The sequence below is a fragment of the Oncorhynchus nerka genome, linkage group LG17 (assembly GCF_034236695.1).
Source record: "Oncorhynchus nerka isolate Pitt River linkage group LG17, Oner_Uvic_2.0, whole genome shotgun sequence".
In the NCBI taxonomy this organism is placed as follows: Eukaryota; Metazoa; Chordata; class Actinopteri; order Salmoniformes; family Salmonidae; genus Oncorhynchus; species Oncorhynchus nerka.
In genome coordinates, this window is record NC_088412.1 from 19,609,880 (window position 1) to 19,629,400 (window position 19,521).

At 46.6% G+C, this 19,521-nt stretch overlaps 1 protein-coding gene across 2 annotated transcripts in view; it reads left to right on the forward strand.

Annotated features, from left to right (window-relative positions):
* Positions 1–19,521, forward strand: part of LOC115144848 (peroxisome proliferator-activated receptor alpha-like) — a 71,918-nt gene that overhangs the window by 28,136 nt on the left and 24,261 nt on the right. For both annotated transcript variants that reach the window (XM_029685946.2, XM_029685947.2), the window contains exons 2-4: positions 4,533–4,781; positions 8,183–8,340; positions 11,557–11,695. In XM_029685946.2, coding sequence (XP_029541806.1) covers positions 4,541–4,781; positions 8,183–8,340; positions 11,557–11,695 — 538 coding nt within the window. In that variant the 5' untranslated portion in view covers positions 4,533–4,540. The remainder of the gene's footprint in view (positions 1–4,532; positions 4,782–8,182; positions 8,341–11,556; positions 11,696–19,521) is intronic.

Here is a 19,521-nt window from a genome sequence, read left to right on the forward strand (position 1 = left end):
GTCACTCAGCCAGTCAGTCAGTTTGTTAGTCAAAAAGTTAGTTAGTCAGCCAACCGACCAACCAGTCAGTCAGTCAGTCAGTCTGGTAGTCAAACAGTTAGTCAGTCAGATAACTAGTCAATCAGTCAGACAGGCAAACAGTTAGTCAGCCAACCAGTCAGTCATTTAGTCTGGTAGCAATAAAGCATTGTAGCATTTGAGAGGGAACAGTTTGGAGATTATGGGAAAATTATTAGACCAAAGTTGAGGATGCAACAGTTCACCTGACACAAGACTGTTGATTTTATGTGCATTTTACATTTACTGTACTTCTTTGCCACATTTGTTTGATAACAAAATCTGGAAATATTCTGAAACATTCAGTAACATGAAAATAATATTCCTGGAAAATGTGTTGTAGGTGCAACATAAGACAATACAAATGACAAGGGTTTGATTGAGAGGACTAACTGGTGTCTCCAAGTGGGCACACACCTCTCTAAAGTGTTCACAGTTCCTAAGTCATTTCATTGCACTTTTATGACACAAAGAAATCTTCGACTATACGTTTTTTTTTAGCTCTCTTAGCTCTGCCGTTGAGGAACTAGAGCAGCACACTTGTAGTTGTTTTGTTTGGAACACAACCCTGCATCAACCCCATCACACAATTACTGTGCATTGTTATAAATCGCACCATTATAAATCGCAATCTAGGTCAGGTGGGCATTGAAAGCTTGTTCTATTGCCGACATGACTAGCTAAGTTATTAATTACACTGCTCAAAAAAATAAAGGGAACACTTAAACAACACAATGTAACTCCAAGTCAATCACACTTCTGTGAAATCAAACTGTCCACTTAGGAAGCAACACTGATTGACAATAAATTTCACATGCTGTTGTGCAAATGGAATAGACAACAGGTGGAAATTATAGGCAATTAGCAAGACACCCTCAATAAAGGAGTGGTTCTGCAGGTGGTGACTACAGACCACTTCTCAGTTCCTATGCTTCCTGGCTTATGTTTTGGTCACTTTTGAATGCTGGCGGTGCTTTCAATCTAGTGGTAGCATGAGACGGAGTCTACAACCCACACAAGTGGCTCAGGTAGTGCAGCTCATCCAGGATGGCACATCAATGCGAGCTGTGGCAAGAAGGTTTGCTGTGTCTGTCAGCGTAGTGTCCAGAGCATGGAGGCGCTACCAGGAGACAGGCCAGTACATCAGGAGACGTGGAGGAGGCTGTAGGAGGGCAACAACCCAGCAGCAGGACCGGAGCACTGCCAGAGCCCTGCAAAATGACCTCCAGCATGCCACAAATGTGCATGTGTCTGCTCAAACGGTCAGAAACAGACTCCATGAGGGTGGTATGAGGGCCCGACGTCCACAGGTGGGAACACCAAGATTGGCAAATTCGCCACCGGCGCCGTGTGCTCTTCACAGATGAAAGCAGGTTCACACTGAGCACATGTGACAGACGTGACAGTCTGGAGACGCCGTGGAGAACGTTCTGCTGCCTGCAACATCCTCCAGCATGACCGGTTTGGCGGTGGGTCAGTCATGGTGTGGGGTGGCATTTCTTTGGGGGGCCGCACAGGCCTCCATGTGCTCGCCAGAGGTAGCCTGACTGCCATTAGGTACCGAGATGATATCCTCAGACCCCTTGTGAGACCATATGCTGGTGCGGTTGGCCCTGGGTTCCTCCTAATGCAAGACAATGCTAGACCTCATGTGGCTGGAGTGTGTCAGCACTTCCTGCAAGAGGAAGGCATTGATGCTATGGACTGGCCCGCCCGTTCCCCAGACCTGAATCCAATTGAGCACATCTGGGACATCATGTCTCGCTCCATCCACCAACGCCACATTGCACCACAGACTGTCCAGGAGTTGGCGGATGCTTTAGTCCAGGTCTGGGAGGAGATCCCTCAGGAGACCATCCGCGACCTCATCAGGAGCATGCCCAGGCGTTGTAGGGAGGTCATACAGGCACGTGGAGGCCACACACACTACTGAGCCTCATTTTAAGGACATTACATAAAGTTGGATCAGCCTGTAGTGTGGTTTTCCACTTTAATTTTGAGTGTGACTCCAAATCCAGACCTCCATGGGTTGATAAATTTGATTTCCATTGATCATTTTTGTGTGATTTTGTTGTCAGCACATTCAACTATGTAAAGAAAAAAGTATTTCATAAAAATATTTCATTCATTCAGATCTAGGATGTGTTATTTCAGTGTTCCCTTTATTTTTTGGAGCAGTGTATGATCTTAGAGCGTTAGGGTTTCACAGGGCAATTCAGTTTTGGTGCGCATAGAAAGGAGTCATGTGTGAAATTTTCTTCACCATAGACAAACATAGGCTCATTCTTTTCAGAAGGGTATTTTTTAAAATGTATTTAACGAGGTAAGTCAGTTAAAAACTAATTCTTAATGCCGGCCTACCCCATGACTCCCAATCACAGCCAGCCTGGAATCGAACCGGGGTCTGTAGTGACACCTCTGGCACAGAGATGCAGTGCCTTAGACCGCTGCGCCACTCGGGAGCCCAATGACACCATGTCATATGACACCATGTCATTATGTAACTGTATATTAAACACATTGACACTGTATATGACATAGGTTTTATGATATGGAAATGTGAAGTCCAGCTTGTTTGATATCAAATCATTTTTTATTATAATCCTCAAAGTCTCATCTTTCAGAATACATCCTGTCATTTTAATGTACAGCATTTCCCTCACTCAGACAACAACAAATTAGCAAAAGTTGCTCAATTAGCAGGAGGGATGGGGGCAGCTTCTTGTCGCATGTGGTGTTCAAGTTCAGAAAAGCTGCCAGTCAAAACACATACAGCGCTGTGAAGCACACAAACTGAGCTCTGACGTCATGTATAGCATGTTACTGTACAGCCACTGCGTACTCCCGAAACAAACCCTCCCCTAACCCAGAAGACGCTGGGCCAATTGTTACTCTTGAAACAAATAGTTTATTATCTACATTGGCACAGCAGTGTCTAGCCTAGGTACTGTTGTACTTGGTACTGTGGTTGCCATGGAGAGGCCCAGTGTTGTAATGACATAGTGATGAGTGAATGTCCTGAAACAGGATGTCCTCTAAATGAAGACCTCTGGGAGCAGGAGGACTATGTTAAAGAGGCCAACTCTATTCCTCCTGGGTAAATAAACACTCTGTCTCTTTCTCTCTGTGTTCAAAACACCTGCTGCAGTGCCAGCTTAGACCTACGGCTAGACACTATGCTTCAATGAAATACCATGCATTTCTCTCATCTGTGACCTTGGAATACATTGAGAGGTGTGGGGCTGGAATTCATCTTTGAACGTGAACATGTACGTACTGTTAGACACGTCCATTAGACAGAGTCATTGACCAGAGCACAAAACAGACATGAGTACTGTATGGGGTCTGTTAGGTTTAGACTTAGACTCCATAGGATCAAGCCCTGGCAGCTTACTGCAGGTTGGTCTCAGATGGAGCTGCTGCTGTCTCCTTGCTCCATGCCCTCCTCGCAAATACTCAGCACCCACACCCCTCTCTCTACACCAGGCCTGACCAGGGAGCTTTACTCTAGCTTGACCCAGTTTTGGTGTGGATATATGGGTTGGTGCCCCTACAGACTCAGGTTAGGATTTGGTGAGGATAAGCTGATCCTAGATCTTTGACTTAGGGTAGCTTCTACCTGGAACTATGAGGTCTGATACCTTCTCTCTGTTCTACCCCTCAAACGTCCACCACGCCATCCAATTTAGCCCAGCACAGGGCCCTACATTCCAGTACATTAGGGTTAAGGTTACGGTTAGGTTTAGGAGTTAGGTTAAAAGGTTAAAGGGTGAAGGAGGGGGTTAGATTTTACATTTACTTTGTTAAGTCTATGAGACCAGGCTGAACAGCTTCAGTTCAACCCTTCAAGGATACACCTCATTAGGAACTCTTATCAGTGTTGTTAACACTTCATGTGTTGATGCGATGTTTGTTGCTGATGGAAAGAATGCAATGATGTAAGAACAGGAGTGAGATTTTCTTGTTTACTCTTTCCTATGATCTGGACATTCCATTAAAGGCTCAGTGCAGTCAACATGAAGTTGTTGTTGTTGTTGTATCATACTGTACAATAACTGATGAAACTAACACTGTAAAAGTGTGATTTTCTATACCAGTGTCCTTCATAATTGCTGGCTGAAATACAATCTACACAGGACCTTGCATGGGTGGAGTTTCGGCTTGGCTGGTGACATCACCAGGAGATAAATTAGTTAATAGACCAATAACAAAGAGAGTTCCAAACCTCTCTGCCAATAACAGCTAGTTTTCTGTTTTCCCCTCAAAACTTAAACCATAGTCTTGGCAAAATTCTTCTTAAGAAATAGTTTTTTGCAAAAAATCTTTTTTGTGTGTTTTTTTTGTCCATTTTATTGGATAACTATTATAGTAAGTTGTTGCCCATAAATTATTTGATATATAAAACGGCTGCATTGGGGACTTTTACTAACCCTCTTTCTCTCTCTCCCTTCCTCTCCCCGTTTCTCTCTCTTCAGTCTGATGAATGATCCTTCCCCTAGTCCCGTCCTCCGTCATGGTCGACATGGAGAGCCACTGCCGGCCTCCGTCCCCCCTAGAGGATTCGGTGCTGGGCAGCCCGCTGTGTGGGGACTTCATCGGGGGCATGGAGGAGCTGCAGGACATCTCCCAATCCATCCACGGTGATGCCCACAGCTCCTTTGACGTCCCTGAGTACCAGTCCCAGTCAAGTAACGGCTCTGGCTCTGAAGGATCCACCTTTCTAGGTATAGAGCCATACCTTCAATGGTTCGAAGTAGTGTGATGGTAGTGTGATGGTAGTGTGATAGTAGTGTGATAGTAGTGTGATGGTAGTGTGATAGTAGTGTGATAGTAGTGTGATAGTAGTGTGATGGTAGTGTGATGGTAGTGTGATAGTAGTGTGATGGTAGTGTGATAGTAGTGTGATAGTAGTGTGATGGTAGTGTGATAGTAGTGTGATAGTAGAGTGATAGTAGTGTGATGGTAGTGTGATAGTAGTGTGATAGTAGTGTGATGGTAGTGTGATAGTAGTGTGATAGTAGTGTGATGGTAGTGTGATGGTAGTGTGATAGTAGAGTGATAGTAGTGTGATGGTAGTGTGATGGTAGTGTGATGGTAGTGTGATAGTTGTGTGATGGTAGTGTCGATGGTAGTGTGTTGTGCTTGGTTTATTGCCTATTGCTGTCTCACACACGTTATGCCTTCCCTTTAACTTCTCTTCCCTTATAGAAACGTTAACACTTCCTTTACAGAAACATTGAGACTTCCCTCATAGTAACGTTGAGACTCCCCTCATAGAAACGTTGAGACTTCCCTTATAGAAACGTTGAGACTTCCCTTATAGAAATGTTGAGACTTCCCTTATAGAAACGTTGAGACTCCCCTCATAGAAACGTTGAGACTTCCCTTATAGAAACGTTGAGACTTCCCTTATAGAAACGTTGAGACTTCCCTTATAGAAACGTTGAGACTCCCCTCATAGAAACGTTGAGACTTCCCTCATAGAAACGTTGAGACTTCCCTTATAGAAACATTGAGACTTCCCTCATAGAAACGTTGAGACTTCCCTTATAGAAACGTTGAGACTCCCCTCATAGAAACGTTGAGACTCCCCTCATAGAAACGTTGAGACTTCCTTTACAGAAACGTTGAGACTTCCCTTATAGAAACGTTGAGACTTCCCTTATAGAAACACTAAGACTTCCCTCATAGAAACGTTGAGACTTCCCTCATAGAAATGTTGAGACTCCCCTCATAGAAACGTTGAGACTGCCCCCATAGAAACGTTGAGACTCCCCCCATAGAAACGTTGAGACTTCCCTTATAGAAACGTTGAGACTCCCCTCATAGAAACGTTGAGACTTCCCTTATAGAAACACTGAGACTTCCCTTATAGAAACGTTGAGACTTCCCTTATAGAAACGTTGAGACTTCCCTTACAGAAACGTTGAGATTTCCCTCATAGAAACGTTGAGACTCCCCTCATAGAAACGTTGAGACTTCCATTATAGAAACGTTGAGACTTCCCTCATAGAAACGTTGAGACTCCCCTCATAGAAACGTTGAGACTTCCCTCATAGAAACGTTGAGACTCCCCTCATAGAAACGTTGAGACTTCCCTTATAGAAACGTTGAGACTTCCCTTATAGAAACGTTGAGACTTCCCTTATAGAAACATTGAGACTTCCCTCATACTTCCCTCAGAAACGTTGAGACTTCCCTTATATAAACGTTGAGACTCCCCTCATAGAAACGTTGAGACTTCCCTCATAGAAACGTTGAGACTTCCCTTATAGAAACGTTGAGACTTCCCTCATAGAAACGTTGAGACTTCCCTTATATAAACGTTGAGACTCCCCTCATAGAAATGTTGAGACTTCCCTTATAGAAACGTTGAGACTTCCCTCATAGAAACGTTGAGACTTCCCTTATATAAACGTTGAGACTTCCCTTATATAAACGTTGAGATTTCCCTTATAGAAATGTTGAGACTTCAAGTGCCTTATACTTAGGGCCAGGTTTTTTCCTAGTGTGCCTGTCTAATAGTTTCTTAGTTTTCCTAAAAGTAAGAATGAGTAGTCTACGGTGTAGTAATCCTGTCGTAAACCAGCTCTAAATCAAATCAAATCAAAATATATTGGTCACACACACATATTTAGCAGATGTTATTGCTAGTGTAGCGAAATGCTTGTGTTCCTAGCTCCAACAGTGCAGTAGTATCTCTATGTTGTTATTGTTTGACCATGTGTTTCCTGATCATTCAGGAGCCCTCCTCACATAGCTCATCGCTAATTCACCCTGACTCAGAGGGTTCAGAGAGGACACTCGGCTTGTTTAACCTCTGACCTTACCCAGGGTAACAGAGATGCTTTTGGCAGAGGGGTTAACTGTTATGTTACACCCCGCCCCCCAACAGATTGTCTGTCTGACATACATTACACCCCAAGGCCACGTTCCTGTTCCCCACACTTCCACGGAAGACTTCCTCAATCCACAAACATTCCTCAACTCACAATCTGTGTACCAAATGGCACTGTATTACCTATAGAGTGCACTGCTGTTGACCAGGGCCCTAGTCTATATAGGGAATAGGGTGCCATTTTGGACACAGACACACAATATTTGTGTAAACAATAACTTGTTTGTGTCCAATAGAAACCACCTGGATGTGTTAGCAAATATGTTACTACATAGTAGTTAGTATGCAACAGGCATTGAAAGAGTGACGGGTGTTAGAATTTAAATCTAGAGGAAAAGAGGGGATGGTGTATTGACAAAATGGAAGAGGGGGAAGAGGTTTTAGGGGAAGAGGAGTGGAGGGGGGAGCATCATGGAAAATAGCATTTGATGATGTCATGGAAAAGTCATGGAGAGTGTGTTGGAGAAGTGTTGGCTGTTTATGGTTGTTGATGGAATGGTGACTGAGGGAGGAAGAGAGAGAAGCAGACACTGAGTATCTGTGATATCATATTATTTTCCTGTCTACAGTGTAGGCTGTAGAGTGTGGTCTGTGTGACACGTGCAGGTGGTCCAAGGCCTTAATATTTATAAGCCTGTTTTGGCTTCTCTCACCCAACTCATGTGGGCTGACTTAGAGCTGCTGTGTTTGGTGTGTGTTTGCTGTGTGTTTGGTGTGTGTTTGCTGTGTGTTTGGTGTGTGTTTGGTGTGTGTTTGCTGTGTTTCGTGTTCAGGTATTAAAATAGACACAGTGTGTGTATCTTGGGCCAATATTCGACTCATCCCCTGAATTTAAAAGTGTTGCTGATCCACTCTCAGTGGTATGCATGGCGGTCTGTACGTATTAATAGAGATGTAATGGAACACATATTACATGTGGTCTTCCTCTGTGTCGGGCCAAAGGCCTGAGACTCCAGAGACTTTCCACTGGTACAGTAGTCATCTGCCAGCTCGAGCAAAGAGGCTTCACATTTACATTACATTTACATTTAAGTCATTTAGCAGACGCTCTTATCCAGAGCCACTTACACACAATTAAAAGGTTCATTTGTTTATTGTTTCACAACAGTTATGAGTGTGTGTCTGTTTTCTGTGCAATGAGTGTATTAATGTGCGTGTGTGTGTGTTGTCTGTGCATGCATAAGTGTGTTCATGAATGTGTACTCTGTGTGTGTGTGTGTTCTACAGATGCTCTGACCCCAGCCTCCAGTCCATCGTCGGGAGTGTATGGGGCGGTTGCAGGGCAGGAAGAGTTCTCCTCCACCTCGCTCAACCTGGAGTGTCGGGTGTGTGCCGACCGCGCCTCCGGATACCACTATGGAGTTCACGCCTGTGAGGGCTGCAAGGTGAGATGGACCAGCCATCACACACGTCCACGTATGTGAAGCACACAAGCGCATGCCCGCACAAACATTAAAATACGCATACATAACCATACATACGCACACACCTAGTCAGAGTGAGATTCACTGGACCAACCTTCAGACAACAGTCTAACGATAAAAAAGTATTATTATTTTTATTTCACCTTTATTTAACCAGGTAGGCAAGTTGAGAACAAGTTCTCATTTACAACTGTGACCTGGACAAGATAAAGCAAAGCAGTTCGACACATACAACAACACAGAGTTACACATGGAGTAAAACAAACATACAGTCAATAATACAGTAGAAACAAGTCTATATATGATGTGAGCAAATGAGGTGAGATAAGGGAGGTAAAGGCAAAAAAGGCCATGGTGGCAAAGTAAATACAATATAGCAAGTAAAACACTGGAATGGTAGATTTGCAGTGGAAGAATGTGCAAAGTAGAGAGAGAAATAATGGGGTGCAAAGGAGCAAAATAAATCAATAAAATAAATTATAGGTGGGCTATGTACAGGTGCAGTAATCTGTGAGCTGCTCTGACAGTTGGTGCTTAAAGCTAGTGAGGGAGATAAGTGTTTCCAGTTTCAGAGATTTTTGTAGTTCGTTCCAGTCATTGGCAGCAGAGAACTGGAAGGAGAGGCGGCCAAAGAAAGAATTGGTTTTGGGGGTGACCAGAGAGATATACCTGCTGGAGCACGTGCTACAGGTGGGTGATGCTATGGTAACCAGTGAGCTGAGATAAGGGGGGACTTTACCTAGCAGGGTCTTGTAGATGACATGGAGCCAGTGGGTTTGGCGACGAGTATGAAGCGAGGGCCAGCCAACGAGAGCGTACAGGTCGCAATGGTGGGTAGTATATGGGGCTTTGGTGACAAAACGGATGGCACTGTGATAGACTGCATCCAATTTATTGAGTAGGGTATTGGAGGCTATTTTGTAAATGACATCGCCAAAGTCGAGGATTGGTAGGATGGTCAGTTTTACAAGGGTATGTTTGGCAGCATGAGTGAAGGATGCTTTGTTGCGAAATAGGAAGCCAATTCTAGATTTAACTTTGGATTGGAGATAATAATAATGACTGAACATACAAACAGGACACAAGAATGTGCCCTCCAACACAGTGTGGATGCTCTCTGGGTTAATTGTTTATGAGCCTGTTGAAGAGCAACCCAAGGCTAATGTGTTTTGTCACAAGCCACTGGAGGACAGAGCAGATCTTAATGTGCCACTGGAAAGCCACTAGATCACACGTGACTGTAAGATAATGTAGTTTGGGTGTTATTATGACCCACAAACCACTAACCACCAAAGAAAACATAACCCAGTCGTTAGCTGTGACCCAAAAGGAACTGGTAATGGTACTGATTCCATTGCTGTTGTATTACTTCTGTGACTGCATGCCTCGGCCCGAAGGAGAAGAGTCAATTCTCACCTTGCTGTGAAAGCCAGGCAAATATAATTGGTTTGTCATCCACTACATTTCTTACATACTCTTTCACACGTGGGCGATGTCTTCTGGGGACCCATGGCCAGCCCATCTATCCCTGTGCCAGGACTTTGTCTGAAAATGGATGTCACTTGGCGAAGTTGGCGGTGCTCCTCCCCCTCATGTCAACACACTGTTACACTGAGTTCCAGATGGCAGGCGATAGCAGAGCAGAGTGGGCCGCAGTGTTCCCCACCCTACCCTCCCCTACTCTACCCTCCCCACCCCTACTCTACCCTCCCCACCACACCCCTACCCTACCCACTCCTACCCTCCCCTACCCTACCCTACCCACCCCTATCCTACCCTCCCCTACTCTACCCTCCCCACCCCTACTCTACCCTCCCCACCACATCCCTACACAACCACCCCTACCCTCACCTACCCTACCCTACCCACCCCTACCCTACCCTACCCACCCCTACCCACCCCTACCCCCCCCCTACCCTACCCTACCAACCCCTACCCTCCCCCACCCTCCCCTACCCTACCCTACCCCCCTCTACCCTCCCCTCCCCACCCTACCAACCCCTACCCTTCTGTTCATAGCTGTCCCAGAGTAAAACTGGCCATAGCTGTCACAGAGTAAAACTGGCCAGAGCTGTCCCAGAGTAAAACTGGCCATAGCTGTCACAGAGTAAAACTGGCCATAGCTGTCACAGAGTAAAACTGGTCATAGCTGTCCCAGAGTAATACTGGTCATAGCTGTCCCAGAGTAATACTGGTCATAGCTGTCCCAGAGTAATACTGGTCATAGCTGTCCCAGAGTAAAACTCCAGCTATGTGTCCTACAAGCGCCCTGCTCCTCAGCTGTCTGGTCATCTGAGAGTGACCCCTGCACAGAGAAAGAGACAGAGACATGAGGCACAGACAGAAACAGAGACAGAGACTGAGACATGAGACTGTGAAAGAGACAAGAGGCACAGACAGAAACAGAGACAGAGACTGAGACATGAGACTGTGAAAGAGACAAGAGGCAGAAACAGAGACATGAGGCAGAAACAGAGACATGAGGCAGAGATGGAAACATGAGGCAGAGACAGGCCTGGCAGGAGGTCGTTGTGTCTGACAAGCATTCTGCCCTCACGTCACCCTTGAGGGGTGTATGTGCGTACTTGCGTGCATGTGTGGCGTGTCCTTGCAAGCGTTAATGCATGTCGTGTGTAGGGACACATTAAGGAGATCTTTCACAAGAATTATGAAATCAACATCTTGGGATGGAGCTGGCTAAATGTTCTTCTTAAGCAATTCACTACCCCCCCTCCCAACCCCAGTCCAAGCCCTAAACCACTCAGGACAGTACGTCTAAAGCTGCCCATAACCAGACACTGCTGTTTGTCAGAGTTGTGTAACACTAGTGAAATCCCATTTGGAACGTGATAAGCATGTATGTCCAGGCTGATAGTGTCATGCTCCAGTCATTGGGTCCATTCTCTTTATTTCACTTTTTCTACAGAGAGTCAGGATACTGCCTTTGCTTTGCTGAGAGTTCACTTAGGTTGAGAGAGTCTCAGATGAATAAAGTTTGCGCAGAGGTTGAGAGATATAAAGATACCAGGTACAAACTGGCAATTGTTTTCTTTTACCAAGTCACAATACTGTATGTGGTTGAGTTACCTTACTGAGTCGAGGGTGAGTTTTATCATGAGTGCAGTCTATTGGGTCTCAACCTGAACATCTATCTCTCTCCTGATTCTCTCCCTGCAGGGTTTCTTTCGGCGGACCATCCGCCTCAAGCTGGAATATGACAAGTGTGAACGCCGATGTAAGATCCTGAAGAAGAACCGGAACAAGTGCCAATACTGCCGCTTCCAGAAGTGCCTGTCTGTGGGCATGTCCCACAATGGTGAGGAACACAGACAAAGCCAGAGCCCTGAGTACTGCTTACTGCTTACAGCACAACCTGCCAGTAGCAACCAGAGAGGAGCACACACACACACATTTGCACGTGGACATATGCACACACACATGTACGCCATTCAAAACCACACTCTTGTAGAAACAGGAAGGAGCGTGCATGCTCACACACACAATAACACGCACGCGCACACACGCGCACTCACACGTACTGTACGCCATTCAAAACCACATTATGGTGTACGGTTGCTTTTCAAGATGAATGAGTGACAGCTGTGAATCCTATAGCATTCATTCATAAACCCATGTAAGCATTTCATATTTTGCTGTATCTAGAAGAAAACCATGCAGAATTGCAATTGATTGAAGTCTCCCTGTCTCTGCGCTGTCTCTGCACTGTCTTTGCACTGTCTCTGCGCGGTCTCTGCACTGTCCCTACATGGTCTCTACGCTGTCTCTGCGCGGTCTCTACTCGGTCTCTACGCTGTCTCTGCGCGGTCTCTACTCGGTCTCTACGCTGTCTCTGCGCGGTCTCTACTCGGTCTCTACACTGTCTCTGCGCGGTCTCTACTCGGTCTCTACGCTGTCTCTGCGCTCTCTGCGTGGTCTCTACTCGGTCTCTACGCTGTCTCTGCGCGGTCTCTACTCGGTCTCTACGCTGTCTCTGCGTGGTCTCTACTCGGTCTCTACGCTGTCTCTGCGCGGTCTCTACTCGGTCTCTATCTACTCGGTCTCTACGCTGTCTCTGCGCGGTCTCTACTCTGGTCTCTCGGTCTCTACGCTGTCTCTGCGCGGTCTCTACTCGCTGTCTCTACTCGTACTACGCTGTCTCTGCGCGGTCTCTACGCTGTCTCTACTCTCTACGCGCTGTCTCTACGTCTCTACTCTCTACGGTCTCTACTCGGTCTCTCGCTGCTGTCTCTGCTGTCTCTGGTCTCTACTCTCTCTACGGTCTCTACTCTACTGTCTCTCTGTGCGGTCTCTACTCGGTCTCTGCGCTGTCTCTGTCTCTGCGGTCTCTACTCTCTACGGTCTCTGCGCGGTCTCTACTCGGTCTCTACGCTGTCTCTGCGCGGTCTCTGGTCTCTCGGTCTCTACTCGGTCTCTACGCTGTCTCTGCACGGTCTCTACTGTCTCTGCGCGGTCTCTACTCGCTGTCTCTACGCTGTCTCTACTGCGGTCTCTACTCGGTCTCTACGCTGTCTCTGTGCGGTCTCTACTCGGTCTCTACGCTGTCTCTGCGCGGTCTCTACTCGGTCTCTACGCTGTCTCTGTGCGGTCTCTACTGTCTCTGGTCTCTCTCTGTCTGTCTCTGCGCGGTCTCTCTCTCTACACTGTCTCTACTGTCTCTGGCGGTCTCTACTCGCTGTCTCTGTCTCTGCGCTGTCTCTACTCGGTCTCTACGCTGTCTCTGCGCTGTCTCTCTCTCTACGCTGTCTCTGCGCGGTCTCTACTCGGTCTCTGTCTCTGCGCGGTCTCTACTCTGTCTCTGCGGTCTCTACTCGGTCTCTACGCTGTCTCTGTGCGGTCTCTACTCGGTCTCTACGCTGTCTCTACGCTGTCTCTACGCTGTCTCTGCGCGGTCTCTACTCGGTCTCTACTCGGTCTCTACGCTCTACGCTGTCTCTGTCTCTGGTCTCTACGCGTCTCTGTCTCTACTCGGTCTCTACGCTGTCTCTGTGCGGTCTCTACTCGGTCTCTACGCTGTCTCTGTGCGGTCTCTACTCGGTCTCTACGCTGTCTCTGCTGTCTCTGGTCTCTACTCGGTCTCTACGCTGTCTCTGTGCGGTCTCTACTCGGTCTCTACGCTGTCTCTGCGCGGTCTCTACTCGGTCTCTGCGCGGTCTCTACTCGGTCTCTACGCTGTCTCTGCGCTACTCGGTCTCTACGGTCTCTGTGCGGTCTCTACTCGGTCTCTACGCTGTCTCTGTGCGGTCTCTACGCTGTCTCTACGCTGTCTCTGTGCGGTCTCTACTCGGTCTCTACGCTGTCTCTGCGCGGTCTCTACTCGGTCTCTACGCTGTCTCTGTGCGGTCTCTACGCTGTCTCTGCTGTCGGTCTCTACTGCTGTCTCTGTGTCGGTCTCTACGTCTGTCTCTACGCTGTCTCTCTCTACTCGCGCTCTACTCAGGTCTCTCTCTACTCGGTCTCTACGCTGTCTCTGCGCGGTCTCTACTCGGTCTCTACGCTGTCTCTGCGCGGTCTCTACGCTGTCTCTGGTCTCTACGCTGTCTCTACTCGGTCTCTACGCTGTCTCTGCGCGGTCTCTACTGTCTCTGGTCTCTACGCTGTCTCTGCTGTCTCTGGTCTCTACTCGCTGTCTCTACGCTGTCTCTGCGCGGTCTCTACTGTCTCTGTCTCTCGCTGCTGTCTCTGTCTCTACGCGGTCTCTACGGTCTCTCTCGCTGTCTCTGTGCGCTCTACTCGGTCTCTGTCTCTGTCGGTCTCTACGCTGTCTCTGCGCGGTCTCTACTCGGTCTCTACGCTGTCTCTGCGCTGTCTCTGGTCTCTACGCTGTCTCTGCTCTACTCGTCTCTGCGCGGTCTCTACGCGGTCTCTGCGCGGTCTCGGTCTCTCGCTGTCTCTACGCTGTCTCTCTCTACTCGTCTCTACGCTGTCTCTGGTCTCTACTCGGTCTCTACGCTGTCTCTGCGCGGTCTCTACTCGGTCTCTACGCTGCTGTCTCTACTCGTCTCTACGGTCTCTACGCTGGTCTCTACTCGGTCTCTCGCTGTCTCTGTCGGTCTCTACGCTGTCTCTACGCTGTCTCTCTCTACGCTGGTCTCTACGCTGTCTCTGTCGGTCTCTACGCTGTCTCTGTGCGGTCTCTACGCTGTCTCTGTGTCGGTCTCTACTCGGTCTCTACGCTGTCTCTACGCTGTCTCTACTCGGTCTCTACACTGTCTCTGTGCGGTCTCTACTCGGTCTCTACGCTGTCTCTGTGCGGTCTCTACTCGGTCTCTACGCTGTCTCTGTGCGGTCTCTATCAAGACTATATGCAGTCTCTCTGCGTGGTGGTGTGTAATTGTGAAGGTCAGTAGAACGGTAAGGTGGGGCTGTATTGCATTGGCTGAACCCTGTCACCCTTTAGGTGTGAACAGAGACAAGCAGTGTGAGTCTCAGTCTGGGCCTACAGGTCACATGACCAGGGCTGCCCACTGATCAATGAACTGACCGAGTGGAGAATTTAAGGTCATTTAGACTGATAGTGAGCTGTGCAGTGTAGAGCAGGGGCTCTTTCAATAGGATACATTACTTGTGGAACCTTACTAAAAACTGGGTCCACTGTCCAGACAAAAATCACAGACAATCACTCTCATACAGACAGACAGACAGACAGACAGACAGACTATTCGCAATATAAACATAATGATCTTTCCTTTATATAGAGTTAATCTATGAACAATAAACTTGATATAGGATAATGAGGTCAAAGCATTTCACTGCACACGCTATAAAATCTGCTAAACTGTGTACGTGACCAATACAATTTGATTTGAAGTCTTTGGCCCTATTTGAAGGATGATGTTTACCTGTGTGTTTTGTGTCAACATACAACATGGCATTCTGACCCTAAGGTCCATGTCCTGCTGTTTACAATGGACTGAAATAGAATTAAGGGGTGACTTTGTGCGTGGTGTGGAGGGATGTGAAGGGGAGCTTAGCAAGGTCACTGTAGTAGTTGGTCAGAGTTGACGGAGACAGACAGACAGACAGACAGACAGACAGACAGACAGACAGACAGACAGACAGACAGACAGACATACAGACATACAGACATACATACATACATACATACATACATACATACATACATACATACATACATAGATAGACCTGGGGACTGGTGGCAGTAAACTCCTGGACTTTTCTGTGTATTTGAGTATTTTCAAATAATGTGGCCCGAATCAACTACTTATTTTATATACAGTACCACTCAAAAGTTTGGACACATCTACTAAGGGTTTTTCTTTATTTTTACTATTTTGTACATTGTAGAAAATAATGAAGACATCAAAACTATGAAATAACACATGTGGAATCATGTAGCAACCAAAAAAGTGTTAAACATATTTTAGATTCTTCAAAGTAGCTTTACACACTCTTGGCAATCTCTCAACCAGCTTCACCTGGAATGCTTTTCCAACAGTCTTGAAGGAGTTCCCACAAAACTTTCAGCAGCATTGAAGGTCCCCAAGAACACAGTGGCCTCCATGGAAGAAGTTTGGAACTACCAAGACTCTTCCTAGAGCTGGCCGCCCGGCCAAACTGGGCAATCTAGAGTGAAGAGCCTTGGTCAGGGAGGTGACCAACAACCCAATGGTCACTCTGAGAGAGCTCTAGAGTTCCTCTGTGGAGATGGAAGAACCTTCCAGAAGGACAACCATCTCTGCAGCTCTCCACCAACCAGACGGAAGCCACTCCTCAGTAAAATACACATGACAGCTCGCTTAATTTTTCCAAAAGGCACCTAAAGATTCTCAGACCATAAGAAACAAGATTCTCTGGTCTGATGAAACAAAGATTGATCTCTTTGGACTGAATGCCAAGCGTCACGTCTGGAGGAAACCTGGCACCATCCCTACGGTGAAGCATGGTGGTGGCAGCATCATGCTATGGGGATGTTTTTCAGCGGCAGGGAAAGGGAGACTAGTCAGGATCGAGGGAAAGATGAACTGAGCAAAGTACAGAGAGATCCTTGATGAAAACCTGCTCCAGAGCGCTCAAGACCTCAGACTGGGGCGAAGGTTCACCTTCCAATAGGACAACGACCCTAAGCTCACAGCCAAGACAAAGCAGGAGTGGCTTCGGGACAAGTCTCTGAATGTCCTTGAGTGGCCAAGGCAGAGCCCAGACTTGAACCCGATCTAACAGCTCTGGAGAGACCTCAAAATAACTGTGCAGCAACACCCTCCATCCAACCTTGACAGAGCTTGAGAAGATATGCAGAGGAGAAAGGTGTGCCAAGCTTGTAGCGTCATACCCAAGAAGACTCAATGCTGTAATCACTGCCAAGGGTGCTTCTACAAAGTACTGAGTAAAGGGTCTGAATACTTACAGTACCAGTCAAAAGTTTGGACACACCTACTCATTCAAGGGTCTTTCTTTCTTTTTCTTTTTTCTACATTGTAGAATAATAGTGAAGACATCAAAACTATGAAATAAAACTATGAATCTGGTAGTAACCAAAAAAAGTGTTAAACAAATCAAAATATATTTTATATCTGAGATTCTTTAAAGTAGCCAACCTTTGCCTTGATGACAGCTTTGCACACTCTTGGTATTCTCTCAACCAGCTTCATGAGGAATGTTTTTCCAGCAGTCTTGAAGAAGTTCCCACATATACTGAGCACTTGTTGACTGCTTTTCCTTCACTGCGGTCCAACTCATCCCAAACCATCTCAATTGGGTTGAGGTCAGGTGATTGTGGAGGCCAGGTCATCTGATGCAACACCATCACGTCAAAAAGCCCTTACACAGCCTGGAGCTGTTTTGGGTCATTGTCATAGTTTTGATGTTGTCACTATTATTCTACAAATGTAGAAAATATAGAAAAACCCTGGAATGAGTAGGTGTGTCCAAACTTTTGACTGGTACTGTATGTGAATTTGTTATTTCTGTTTTTTATTTTGAATAAAGTAGCAAACATTTCTAAAAACCTGTTTTTGCTTTGTAATTATGGGCTATTATGTGTAGATTAAAGAGGGGGAAAAACAATTTAATACATTTTAGAATAAGGCTGTAACGTAATAATGTGGAAAAAGTCAAGGGGTCTGAATACTTTCCGAAGGCACTGTATATATATTGTTGGAGGGAAATGCTTAACAACTCCTGGCAATGGGAACCCAAAGGGGTCACATTGTCTCTCCCCCAGCCCCCACCTAACCCTAATGATAGAACCTATCACAACTCCGCCCCACCTAACCCTAATGATAGGTTCTATCACAACTCCGCCCCCACCTAACCCTAATGATAGGTTCTATCACAACTCCGCCCCCACCTAACCCTAATGGTAGAACCTATCACAACTCCGCTCCCACCTAACCCTAATGATAGGTTCTATCACAACTCCGCCCCACCTAACCCTAATGATAGGTTCTATCACAACTCCGCCCCCACCTAACCCTAATGATAGAACCTATCACAACTCCGCCCCCACCTAACCCTAATGATAGGTTCTATCACAACTCCGCCCCCACCTAACCCTAATGATAGGTTCTATCACAACTCCGCCCCCACCCAAGCCTAATGATAGGTTCTATCACAACTCCTCCCCCTATCACCTAACCCTAATGGTAGAACCTATCACAACTCCGCTCCCACCTAACCCTAACCCAACTAATGATAGGTTCTATCACAACTCAGCTCCCACCTAACCCTAATGATAGGTTCTATCACAACTCCGCCCCCCACCTAACCCTAATGATAGGTTCTATCACCACTCCGCCCCCACCCAAGCCTAATGATAGGTTCTATCACAAATCAGCCCCCACCTAACCCTAATGGTAGGTTCTATCACAACTCCGCCCCCACCTAACCCTAATGGTAGAACCTATCACAACTCCTCTCCCACCTAACCCTAATGGTAGAACCTATCACAACTCCGCTCCCACCTAACCCTAATGATAGAACCTATCACAACTCCGCTCCCACCTAACCCTAATGATAGAACCTATCACAACTCCGCTCCCACCTAACCCTAATGATAGGTTCTATCACAACTCCGCCCCCACCTAACCCTAATGATAGAACCTATCACAACTCCGCTCCCACCTAACCCTAATGATAGGTTCTATCACATCTCCGCCCCCACCTAACCCTAATGCTAGGTTCTATCACAACTCCGCCCCCACCTAACCTAATGATAGGTTCTATCACAACTCCGCCCCCACCTAACCCTAATGATAGGTTCTATCACAACTCCGCCCCCACCTAACCCTAATGGTAGGTTCTATCACAACTCCGCCCCCACCTAACCCTAATGATAGGTTCTATCACAACTCCGCCCCCACCCAACCCTAATGATAGGTTCTATCACAACTCCGCCCCCACCTAACCCTAATGATAGGTTCTATCACAACTCCGCCCCCACCTAACCCTAATGGTAGAACCTATCACAACTCCGCTCCCACCTAACCCTAATGGTAGGTTCTATCACAACTCCGCCCCCACCTAACCCTAATGATAGGTTCTATCACAACTCAGCCCCCACCTTACCCTACTGATAGAACCTATCACAACTCAGCCCCCACCTAACCCCACAGATAGGTTCTATCACAACTCAGAGAGATACAGACAGGTATGGTGACAGGTTGTTTCCAGACCAAGCCATCCACAAATAATGGATGCAAATCAAATATTTAAAAAATAAATAACAACAAATGGCAACAGCATCAGTAAGCCAGACAATTTTCAAGTCATACGGGGGGTCTGGCCCTAGTAGAAGATCTATAAAGAGTACCCAGGTGGAATGAAATACATACTTTTTTCCTTTTAAAGTATAACATGTTTTTTTCTAGTTTTAAAAAGTGAATAAAATCGTTTAACTGTCGACTGTGCAATGAACGGTGGACGTTTTTCTACTTAAGAACTGTACATCTCTTGGAGATGATATTAGAGAAAGCAAGTGCATCCTGCACTGGTCTGGACAGCATTAAGGCAGTAGGTTGTAGACCAAAAAGGGCCACCAGGGGGCACAATTCTACGTTGACTTCAAAAACTACACTGGTTACAGATGTGGCAAAAACACTTGATCAAAAACATGCTTAAAATCTGCAGAAGTGTCTCTACATCGGTCACATACAGGGTCGAGAT